Below are 12,663 nucleotides of genomic sequence, written 5' to 3'. Positions count from 1 at the left end.
AGTGCTAAAATGCTAACTTGCTTCCTCGTTTTGGCCTACTAAGTGATGTCATACCTGCACCAGTCTACTGTTTACTATATTTATTTGTTTGGTCAGTGTCATTGTATGTTTTGGTTCTTTTGTTGTTGTGGTCTGTATAAGGACCTTTGAAATAACTGAAATCATTTGGTGAAGTGAAATGGAACTTTAATGCGGTCAAGACCTGCTTTGAACTACTTTAGGCGTGCGTTTCCCTGAAAATAATTGCACACCTTAGAACGTTCGTAAACCAATCAGATTCAAGCATTCAACAACCTCGTAGTATAATAAAGTAATTTTGTTGTAATGCTTTTTTTTTAAAGCATGTCAGAGCAAAGGTTTAGCTGTGATCATACAGTCTTGAATGCATGTTCACTTGTGTGTAATGTCAGCTGATGAATGGGACACACGTCTAGAGATGTGTCTAGAGACAGAGCCTCAGGGTGTACAGAGACTGAGAGGAGAGGAATCGACTGGTTTCCCCACACATGTTTGTCACCATTTGTGTCCAAGGCCATAGGAAAGTGAGTCAACGTTTGTGCGTCCCTGATGAATGAGCTTGCTAATTAATGGTGTGTGTGGATGTTTGCGTGAAAACATATGTTAATCATGGGTGATTGTTGACACCAGTATGTTAAAAACAGAACAATGGTTTTGAGAAAAGTGAAGTTTATTTTAATATCATGATGCACATCACAGAAAAAGAGCATGTTCCCGTATTGTGTTTTTGATTGCCACGGATTTTATTAATTCTGTACTGCATTGTACAGTTTTGGCTTACACCTTTGAGTGACTGAGAGAGGATGAGGCAAAGAAATTACTTTTCCATACCTCCTCAACATAAGATCACTCTTCATCTGTGGCAGATATATAAATAAGGCCATAGCTGTCCAGTAATAAATCTCCTGCAACGTTCTGAGTGGAAGTTTGTGAACTTGCTAGTACAGGCATGTTGAGTGTATTGGGGGTAGAATGATCTGTTGTTGAGTTGTTTATAGTGAAAACCCACAGGCTGAATCTCTGGTGTCGTGCCGTTAACAGCAGTGGGAGGCTGTGCTTACCCAGAGACAAAGACAAGCCCTGATCAAGAGGTTCCCAAACAAATCTTTGTGTGAGTGTGTGTTATGATTAGGGATGTCGCAATACCAAAAATCTAGTAGTCGGTACTGATACCACCAAAAGTACATGATCCTCGATACCAAAGTCGATATCATGGTTAAAAAAAACAATAATACATAAACATTAACTTTAATGGGGTGTTGGGTAATTTGATTGGGTGGGGGTGTTATACATATTTTTAAAAATAAATTCTAATTATCTCTTAGCTTCTAAATTCTCACTCAATGTGTTTGTGTTTTTATGAGGGAATTTGTTGCAATAATCAGTAATAAGTGAAAAGTTAAAAGCAGGGTTTAGAACGACAATAACCTGGGGACAAGCACAGTGTGAAAAGCCGTACACACTGTGGTACTGTGTGTGATTGTGAGCCAATAAGTGATTTGAAGGTGCAAGTAAGGCCATGATGTGTATATACTCACAGCTGAGCGATTCTCATAACTCTCTAGGCTGACATGGTGTACTGATTATAAGAGCTGTAGGTGACTAAATTCTTTCCCAGTTGTGTTTTAGCGACTTTAAACTACCAGAAACGACTTTCTCTCACAGAATGCTGTGTTTTGGCGAGGTATGTCACATGTTTGAGGAATGTTGTTCATGTTTACTGCTCTTATTCGGCTATCTGAGGCAGGTTTGTCAGAGCTGATGTTCTCTTGTTTGGGGTCCTTTTTTTCAGCTCTCTCAGACAAGATTGGCAATAATGTGTACTACACAGTAAAAAAGTGATCAGTTGACTTAAAATTAAGTAAATAAATTTCATGCTTAATCAAAAAAAATTAAGTAATGTGGTATTGTCAAGTTCACATAACTTATTTTTAAGCTTTACGTTTATTTACTTAAAAAAATTGAGTAAACCTGTTGCATTAAAATTATTAAGTAAGTGAACTGAGCACTTTTTACTTGCATACTAACTATTTTAGTATGTGGTATGGAAGTTCATAGTATACAGTACAAATTTTCTTTACCCATGGAATACCCAAATTATTTACTACAAATGCCAAAATGAGCTGAATAAAATCAGGCAAATTTAACAACTTGACCTTCCAATCATGATTGTTAATTTTGCTTTCTTGACTAATTATTTGATCAGATTGCTTGGATAGTTAATATTGGACTTAAAATAATGTATTTGTTTTATTTCCAAGATGATAACTGGATGTCACTTTATGAATTAATGCAGACAACAATCTAGCATACTACTGTTTAAAACATGTATAGTTGCGTAATGTGTCCAGTTTCAAATGCTATTTAGAAAAGAAAAAGAAAAAAAAGTGTATATAGTGTACATAGTTCCTGCAAGTGATGCATCAATAACCACTTCAGTATTAATCAATATTAGCTTATTATCTTCAGTATTAGTTAAAAGATTGTAAGGAGAATAAAATGGCTGATTACCTCTTTTCACTTGAAGCATGCTGTTTAAAAATATAGACTAAGCAATATAGATTTATTATATTGATTAGATATCAGATAATTACATAAAAAATAAATATTGGTATATCTGCATTCTTAGTTTCAGCAAATTAAGTTTTTATTTGTGTGTGTGTGTACTGTCCTGAAGACACTGCCAGTCTCTGCTCTGGATTGAGTGTTTGCGGTTATCTTTGTAGAGAGCTTGCACACTGTTGAGCGACAGACACTTCACAAAGGAAGCTCAGAGCCAGAAGCCATATGCCCTGCGTGCTTCTCCATGCTCTCTTTGGCAACAGCAGCTGCATTTTTACATTTAGGAAGGAAGTTCACAAATAAGTTACACAAACCAAGTATTCTGTAAAGATGAGCATTATGTGGTTTGTTTGCAGGATGTTAATAAGTTCTAATTCAAATTCCCCATCCACCGGCTTCTTGCCTTCACTTGTGTGTGCTTTCATGTATGTGTGCGTGGGTGGGAGTGATCCGTCCTGTCAGGGGTCTTTTTTGTGACTTTGTTTATGAATGAATTTAAAGGGCAGGCTAGACAGCTCATTTATATGGTCATAAAACATCCATTTTTCTTTCTAACAGTAAAGCAGCTCTTTGTGGTGGCATATGGGGCCCAAAATTAACTTTATGCCACACCTGCTAATGGGGAGAGAAATAAACAGCCATGAATATTTCTTATTTTACCCATTATATGTTTTGTGCGTGTGTATATATGTATGTATGTGTGTGTGTGTCCCGATTGAAGTGCAGTTATTCTTATTTTGCTTTTGTTGGCTTAATGAGACAAAAAAAAGGTGAAAACAACAACTCCTTCTAATGAAACTTTTGATGATACATTTTCCAATCAAGTTGATTTGAATCCCTCGCACAATTCCATTTAAACCAGGTAATGTTGCAGTTCCTAATAAAGTTACTAGCTCAAAGGCGGCTAACCCCAGTCTTGGATCTTGGCGTTTATTTTGGAAACGAATCAAACGACCGCCTCCGCGTACTCGCGAGTCAAGAAACGACACGATGCCGTGATGATCAGAACGTATTGTTGTTTCATGTCTGATGGTCTCATGTGTGTCTCCCACAGACCCCCAGTGCCTGGGCCGATGAATGCGGAGAGAAGAAGAGGAGCTGTCACAAGCGCTCAGCCTCCTGCGGCAGCACTGACCAGCTAAAAGAGGTCAGGACGCGTTTAGGGCCCGATCTCCTCTCCTCCCCCGTGCTTTGTTCCATTCAGCAGGAGCAGGGCCGGGGCTGGACCCCCTCGTTGTCTTTCTCTCCCCCAGTGTGAGATTGTGGATGAGGAGACGAGGCAGCAACAGGGTGTTGGGGAGGGGAAGATTGAGGCTGTGTCATTATCATATTATTGGCAGTCTCTAGTGAACCAGAAGCAGCCTGGTGTCACCTCGCATTACACCCTCCCTTCCTCCTGTTTGTGTGTACACCCTTCCTTCCCCTGTCACATCCTCCAGTTGCTTCATACACTGTTCTCTCTATTCAGCCTATCTTCTTCCTCTCCTCCACCACTTCAAGAGTCTCCTCCCTTTGTATATCTCTGCTGTGCCCCTTGAGTGTCAGGGATTCACAGGTGTCTGTACGTACATTATCTTCCTGTCACTCTTTATCTCAACTGCCATCTCTCGCTGCTCAGTCGACTCTAAACTCTAGTGTGTGTACTACTTCATAGTTAATCATTTCCTACACAGTCAGCAGGTCATATGTGCACTCACACACACACACTGTAGGCAAATCTGATGGAAACCTACTGAGCTGCCTACCTAGATGAATTATTTGAATGCGGTATTATTGCTGTTTGCTGCCTATGCAGACCATTTCAAATCAGTCAAATGTGAGGTTCAGTTTCAGTTTGGATGCTCCCCTAGAAAGTGTCTGCCTCAGTAGGCAGTGAGGAACCTCTCTCTTAGTTTTTAAACAGAGCTGTTTTGTCTGGTACAAGCATCACATCATGTACCTTCACAAACAACACAAACCCCTCTGCACCACAGTCACACACAGATAAAGCCCACACATACACATTAAGACCTGGTCAAAAATGCCTCTGTGGGAATTAGTGTTGTCACATCCTGGCTGCTACAGGCTTCAGGTGAGATTATGCTAACATCTCATTAAGGGTGTCGCTCATAGCCTGTATTTACTGACTTGAGGCTGGACTTAAACTCGACATCTGATCCCATCTGTACGTGTATTCCCCGTCTCTTCCCTAGGCTGGGGTAAAGAGAGAGGGAGCGGGAGGGTGTATTGGTTTTCTGTCTAACAGACGGATGTTTATAAAGGAAAGAGTACTAATGTAATCGATCATAAGTGTTTTTGTAAGCATGTGTTTGGGGTGGAGAGGGTTGGGGTGTTTATTGGTGTACATACTTGGAGGAATGCAGTGCAATGAGACAATCAACAAACCCATCTGACCCTGGGCTTTGACTCACCCATTACTAGAGTTTAATAAGACAGTCATTATAGCACAATAAACTCAGGACCAAGCATCCTGACCCATGAAGGGGTTTATTTTGCAATAATGACCAACTGTCATGTAGGGTTTTTTTGTGTGAAATGGAATGGTGTCTTTTATCTAAGCAACAGTGCTCTGAAAGTTCACTTGAAGTGAGAAATAATGTCTGTCCTGACAATCTCTTTCTCTTTCTCTTTCTCTCTCTCTCTCTCTCTCTCTCTCTCTCTCTCTCTCTCTCTCTCTCTCTCTCTCTCTCTCTCTCTCTCTCTCTCTCTCTCTCTCTCTCTCTCTCTCTCTCTCTCTCTCTCTCTCTCTCTCTCTCTCTCTCTCTCTCTCTCTCTGCGTGTTTCAGATTGTGAAGCTGAGACAGCAGCTCCAGCGCAGTAAACACAGCAGCCGTCACCATCGCGACAAGGACCGCAAATCTCCTTTCAATGGCAACCATGCTGCTTTCATCCAATCACAGGTGAGCTATTTCTCAACTGTTCTGAACCCAGAAGTCCTGGTGGAGAAGGTTACCTGGGGTGGTGTGTTGATGGTTACCAACAGGAACACTTTTTGTTTTTTTGCCTCTTTTTTGCTCTCATAGATCACGTTTTTAGTAGTGCCCCCTCCCCCCATCATAAGCTGATGGTCTATCAGTATTTTTGCCAAATAATAGTCAAAGCTGTATTTTCAGCATCATTACTCCAGTGTTCCGTGTCGCATGATCCTTCAGAAATCACATTGAGATAGAGAGATTAGTGATTATTGTCAGAGAAAGCTCATGACAAGATATCGCATTAGTGACCACAGTCACTGTGTGTGGAGACTGGCCGACACAAGCAGAGCTGGAGAGCCAGAGAGCTCAGACTATGTTCACACTGCTCTGATGGAGTCATAGAGGACGAGCTGCACTTCCTCACCGAGTGCACCAAGTATAAAAACATCAGAGACACTTATTTCACACCAATTGCACATATTTTACCTCAATTTCAACAAGCAATCCTCATAAACAAACTGTCTTATATTTTGGGAGAGAAAGAAGAATGTATTCTCCTGGCAGCGCAGTGTGTGTCTTCATGCCATCATATGAGGGACAAGGGCTGAACCCTCTTTTCCCTTTAAACTACTCTCTGTACTTATTTTTATTTTTATTGTGGTATATTTATGTATAATATGGAAATGTTTTTTTCCCCTTTTATTCATCTAGATGTTTGTATATGTCTATTGCTTTGGCAATATTGTGCTATTTTACACAGTCATGCCAATAAAGCTCATTTGAAATTGAAGAGAGAAAGAGAGAGAGAGAGAGTGTCTGTTTGTTAACATAAGCGTAGCACAGTGCAGTGAGTGCACTTAATGCCATATAAGCAGAAGAAGAAACTGAACACAAACGTTGTGTATCATCAATGCAGTTGTAGTTGAGAACTAGAAGTCATCGTTATTCTGCCACATTCTCTCTCACTCATTCTGAAAGAACGTGAGTGGGTAAGTGTGCATACCCGTGTGTAAAAGCGTGTCACTGTGTGTGTGTGTGTACTTGCACTCTGGTCGTAATTGGCAAGACCAGGTGCAGGCTTGCAGGCTGTTTCAGAGTGAAAGACCTCTCTTCACGAAGACAAAAAACAGTGAATAAATTACTGTGGCCTCTCGCTTGCCTTGTCTCCCTCCCTCCCTGCCTCCGTCTTTTTCTCGCTCTCTCGCTCTGTTTTGTGTTTGTCCATGAATTAGTCCAGCATGTGGTGAATGTGCCGCACGCCTGGCCTTTACTGTACTATAGCTGCCAGCCAGTCAATTAAAGGCCACACTCTGTCCGGCCCGCTGGATGTGTGGTTTTGGGGCCCGTTGTACGGCTGGGGCTTTTTTTTTTTTTTTTTGTGCATGTGTTGGGCTCAAGCACCATCTGTTGTCTCACTGTATTCATCTTTTGTATTTAATCCTCTGAACTGTACTCAGACTCGGCCCCTCTGTTGCACAAAACACCAAACTACTCGCAGCTAGGTCCGAATTGGACAAGAATACTGATTTGACCAGCGCAGATGTACACCGTACAGAATCCCCACTTAAAATCTGTGTTCAGAATGGAGTACTAGCTTACTATTGGATGTGCAGTATACTGTATGCTTCAAGTTGCCTACCTATTTAAATAATTAGGTGAAACGGTACAATATTTATATTATTATTCATTATTATTTATATTTATTTGATTCCATGATAAATATTGGTAGTAAAATGGTAATGATCACTGTCACATGACTAACATGACACATTTCACGTGAATGGCTTTCAGCTGGTGTCAATTTGGAAATGAAAATGGTTAAATTACTTGCTTTCTTCAGTGAGAGATTTGCAGCATTTCCCTTTTTTTTTTTTTTGGTGAGAAAGCATATGGAAATGTTAACCTGCTATTCCAGGAACCCAGTCTACTACTACGTGTTCATTATACACAAACATAGACTTGCATCTGCCGTCCCCTCCAGCAGATGTAAGTGGGGTTGATTGAACAGTGTATCATTAATCAGTGCCATTCCGTTCTGCCTCCGACTGCTATGAAGAGAACTACAGGAATACGAAGTGGAGCTGGTTTTTTGAAGGTTTATTTATTCGGGGGGTTTCTCTGCTGTGTATTAGCCTTAATTTGAAGCAGCTGAGGTTGAGTTTAGAGCATGAGAGATGCCCAGGCTGGGTGATTATAACAAGCATGCATTTATTTGGACGTGAGGGGGCATTTTTCTCCGCCTCAGGCTGAGTGGTCGTGATGTTTCTCGGCTGGGCCGTTGGGGTCGGGTGACGCCCAGTGGGTAATGTAGACTGGAAACTCTCTGGCTTCCATCACAGGACCTGCCTGCAATTGTTTTGTCACCGTAAGCACTTAGTCTACCCAAGTTCAACCCCCAAATTTTGTCGTAAACTTCCATTTCTCTCTGTCTCTGAGTCTTCTACTTCCTTTTTGTCTTTGCACTCCGATGTAAATGCACTTTCCTAAAGAACACACACAACGTGACCTCTGTGTAGAGGGGGAGGGCTGCAGGGATGTGTGTGTGTCGTTTCAAGGGCTGAGTCGGGTGTGTGTGGGGGTGTTCTCCCCATTATGTGTGTGGAAGGCAGCTAAAGATGAAGTGGCAGTCATGAAAATGGCATTCTTTCCAGAAATAAAAGCTCTGAAGAGGGAGAATAAGAAAAGAGAAGGAATGAAAGTTGCATTTGAAGACCTTTGAGAAATCCGGCCATAAGGTCAGCAGCTCCATGAGAAGAAAAGAAGAACAACATCAGAGGAAACCCAGAAATACGGGTGAACAGCTGTGGAGATGTTTATCTCTTCTTTAGGCTTGGGAATTTTTGCTTTGTCACGGATTGCAGAAACGACAGACTTGATCATAGGCCATACTTAGAGTAGATGCTATATTTGTTATAAATAAAAACAAGGCGGTTGTACAGTCTGTTCAATATGTTGTACTGTTGTGTACCTACCTGTGTGTCAATAGTTCAGCTAGTAACAACCTTGAAACATGTCTTTCCAAAAATTTCCAGTCGACAAGAAGTCATGAGATGTGTCCCAAATGACAAACTTATTGCCAAACCTGCTCTAGGAGCCCCACTGTCCTGCAGAGTTTAGCTCCAACTTACCTCAACACCTAGTAAGACCTTGATTAGCTGGTTCAGGTGTGTTTAACTGGGGTTGGAGCTAAACTCTGCAGGCCAGTGGCCCTCCAGGAGCAGGACTGGACACCCCTGGTCTAGTATATGAGTGATTTCATCATTCTACAACTGAGTCTGATAGTCCCTTCCCTTCCACTATGCAAGAAAAGCTGAAACAGTTGAGTGCATGAAGTATATGCCGGTGTAGTTTATGTGACCATTGCTATTATAAATGTGCAATGAAATACAGCAGTGGGCATTTACTTGCACTTACAGGTAACATCCTTAGTGTTTTTGAGTTTTTTAGTTTATATTATTACTTATAAGCTAACCTCCAGAAACATAATAGAAAGATCTGAAAAATGCATTACATGATGCCTTTAAGTTAGCATGACACATTGCATGGCTTCTACTTCCATCCCTTGTTTTGGTTTACATCAAAACTCAAATAATAGCATCTACTCTCATCAATGACACTAAGTACTGCCAAGTTAGTCTGCTTATCTTCCCTAGTCATGCTATGTATATTAGCTTGGCCCTAAGTAAGCTAGCACGACTGTACTGTGCGCTTAGCACTTTGCGGTCAGTTTGTTAGTCCTAGTCGATTTTTGGCAGATTCGATAGTCTCTCAGATCTCCATGACATTCAGAGTTTGATCATTCATGTGTGATGTATTGCAGGGTAAAGGCCAGTGATAAAGGATCCTAGTAACTCGCACACCTCCTGGCTTTGTTCTCTATCTCCTCTGCTCTTCTTGTCTGTCGAGTGCTGTGTTCGATGATCAATAATTAACAGTTTTTGGCTGCTTTCTGGGTTTGACTGCTGTTTTTGTGTCTGAAGGATTGAGCACATCTTTCCCTGCATTCTTACCATTCTCTGTGTGGGAGTCCACAGCGCCTGCTAGTGTCAGAAATGAGGAGTGCAGAGGCAGTGTGTGTGCCGTCGCTAGAGCATTCGGATGAAATTATGTACTCTACTCTTTTTAGCTTTAGTTTGATCTCATTTCAAAGTCTTACATTTAAAATATTTCAGGCTGAAGTTAATCTCTATCATAATCTCTAATCTCCTTTTTTTGGGTTTACTGAGAATTTTAATGTGTTGTTTCTTTGCCGCAGTTGATGAATTTATTGGCAGGACTTCTGATGGATTAAGTTTTTTGATCACTTGTGACTTGTATTTTTATAACCTTCTACTGGAACAGTGACCACAACAATAGGAACTTCTCAGGTTTTGTTTGATCTCAGTGGTTCTGAACCTGAATATATATTGTGAATCCAGAGAGACAGAAGAGATGCGTTTGTGAGTCATTTTGAGCTTGCGTGGGGCTTTGGAGGGGTCATTCCTTTAAGTTTCTACACAAACCTTTAGTTAAGCACCGGTCAACAACTTCAGCCCCATGAATCTCTTGTTTTTATAAAGACCATAGTGGTCAAAGAAAGGCTGACGTGAAAGTGCCCAGTATAGCTATCAAGGCCTGGAGACCTTTCAAAGGGATTCTTCTGTCTAACCTCTCGTTTTAAAGGCAGACTGTGGTAACCAATACAGGCCTCCATACCAGTGAAGAAAAAGCCTTTTACATGCTGTCGGGAAGACTTTCACTGTTTTACTGAGGCTTCTGTGCGTGTCCATGGACACAGAGTTTTTTTAATCCTTGTAATTTTGGCACAACTAAAAGGAACAGGGCAAAATTAAGTTATTTTTATATATATATATGCAGTTTTATTTGAGTGTACATTCAGCCCTCAGTTGTAGTTAAATTCTAAGGCAGCAAATGGAGCCTCATAAGTGACTGATTTGGGACATGCTTCATAGAAACTCTCACAAATAGTGTTGCTCAAATGACGCTTACGATTGGTGCCGCTCCCAGTTGATTCCAGTAGAGTCTAGCATTAAAACATGTTGCAATGCTAATGTTGCGATTAGTTTAATTGAGTTCAACAGTCGGGTTTCGTAAGTAAAAATCACATTGATTTTCTCCACATGGGAATTGATTTTTAATGATAACTTATAAACCTTTAAAGGCAGGCCTGCTGTGAGCTCTGAAGTTGTTAATCGATGGTATATGTTTTTGTAGAATCCATCAACCTGCGTCATTTTAGCTTATTTTTGAAATAATACTGTTTGGCAGTGGAATTTCTGGGAGAAACTACATTACCCATGATTGTGTACAAAAAGCTCCATCAATCTGAGAATTGCGACAAGCAAGCCACGCCAAAAGAACTCTGAATATAGGTCATTCACAGTGCTTCATGGGATTTGGTGGCTGATGAAGTTTCCCTTCGCTTTCAAACTACTTAGTCTCAAACTTAAAATATATTGTTTCTATATATCTAATTAAAATCATAAATCAATAGTTTTATATTTATCCATTGTTGATTATTTCATTCACAGTGCTTCATGGGATTGTAGCTCTTTCCCTCTTCAAAGCTGTTAAGTAAATAGTCTTGTACATTTTTCATTTCGTCCAATACTTTTTTCAAATGTAATGTTGTAATGTTGCGATTCACTTCGTAGTTAGTAGCCGTGACCGTAAGGGCGCTGAAAAAGTGGATGGACACGCTGTATAATGCTGTATAAGCATTTGGAACAGCCTTCTCATTTTGGAACAGGGTTCATATTTAAGCCAGGCTTTGCTCTGTCTGACTTATTAATTATTTAGTCCACTTAAACTCCTTTCTTACAATCAACCGCAAGCTTCAACAACCCAATGATATGACCAAGTCCCAGCCATATGTTGTTTTTGTTTCTTTGTTCTTTGATAATCAATTTCATTTGTACATCACAGTACAGAGGAGAAAATCTGTCGCCACCTTTGTCTGCCATTGTCTATTTTAGGCATTGACATTTCTGCTCCTGTAGTTAATGAACTTTAATCGAGACCTCCGAAGTAAATGGCTAACATCTGTGTTCAGCTGGTTAGCATGGGTTTGTTAGCAATCCTATGCGGCCTCTATAGGCGTCACCAAAGTGCTGAGCCGTGTTTCTTCTGTCTGAAGATGACGACAATCAGATCATTAGTGCTGACAGTGAGTAGTATCATGTCGTCCTTCATTGTGGTCAGGCCGTACATTATTTCCTTTAATGTCACGGCACGCCACTGGAAATCTTATATGTAAACAAATATTTGCCTCCTAGCGACCGCTCGCGAGAAAGTTGCTAGGAAATCACTACAAAATCACTTAACCGGTGTATTGTTTCGAGGTGACCTCGAGGGTCAGGGTTTCTCTCAGCTGTTTTCTATCCTGATGAGCAGATAAATGACCAAACCACCCAGAAGAAAAGAGTCCAGAAGACTTTTATGTTGAAACAATGTGATGTCCGATTAAACGCACACATGCACGCTGGAGAGGAAAGATGCATGGAGTGATGCTGCATGTGAGTTTAAAACCTGGCTTGCTCTATTGAGATGGTAATGAAGCAGATCTGGCGTGCTTTAAGCGAGGGCCACCGCAGGGCCACACAGCTCTCAGCAACGTCCTGCTAATGCCCTCGCATTGTTCCCTCTTACCCTGAGAAAGAAGAGGGGGAGGGACGGACGACGAGAGCAGTGCTATGTATTTTAAGAAAGGGGGTGAGATGGAGAAATACACTTGGAGAGGAAAGATCAGAACAAGGGAGAGAGGGGGGGGGGCAGACATGATGAAGAGAGACAGGAAGGAGGGGGGCCGAGAGAACTAAAATCCAGAGCATGAGCCACGACAGAGCACAGAACATAGAGAGAGAGAAAGAGGAAGACCGGACCTCTCTCTGACAGGATGACAGGAAGTGGACTCTCTGGAAAGGTGATGTTTTTGTTCAGTCTTTCATCTGTCACAAAAGTCGTCGCAAACAGCAGTTAGCATAGATGGCACGTTTTAGGTTTAACTCAGTAAGCGCGTTTTGCATGCGTCATGTTATCTATCTGTGTCCCGGTACAGTCGTGAGGTGTGCTCCGCGGACACACAAGCGAGAATCAGAAATCTGCTAGTTACATAACTCGCTGATCTGCAGAGGAGACCAACACGTTACCATGCAATGTGTCTGTATGC

The 12,663-nt window shown here is 41.2% G+C and overlaps 1 protein-coding gene across 2 annotated transcripts in view; it reads left to right on the top strand.

Moving 5' to 3' along the window:
• Positions 1-12,663, top strand: part of fam117bb (family with sequence similarity 117 member Bb) — a 46,525-nt gene that overhangs the window by 27,827 nt on the left and 6,035 nt on the right. For both annotated transcript variants that reach the window (XM_084122475.1, XM_084122474.1), the window contains 2 exons: positions 3,635-3,727; positions 5,367-5,480. In XM_084122475.1, the coding sequence (XP_083978601.1) occupies positions 3,635-3,727; positions 5,367-5,480 (207 nt within the window). The remainder of the gene's footprint in view (positions 1-3,634; positions 3,728-5,366; positions 5,481-12,663) is intronic.

Source organism: Abramis brama (assembly GCF_963993115.1).
Source record: "Abramis brama genome assembly, chromosome: 8".
NCBI classification, from domain to species: domain Eukaryota; kingdom Metazoa; phylum Chordata; class Actinopteri; order Cypriniformes; family Leuciscidae; genus Abramis; species Abramis brama.
The sequence above is the reverse complement of the archived record's forward strand: the minus strand, read 5'-3'. Positions and strand labels throughout refer to the sequence as shown.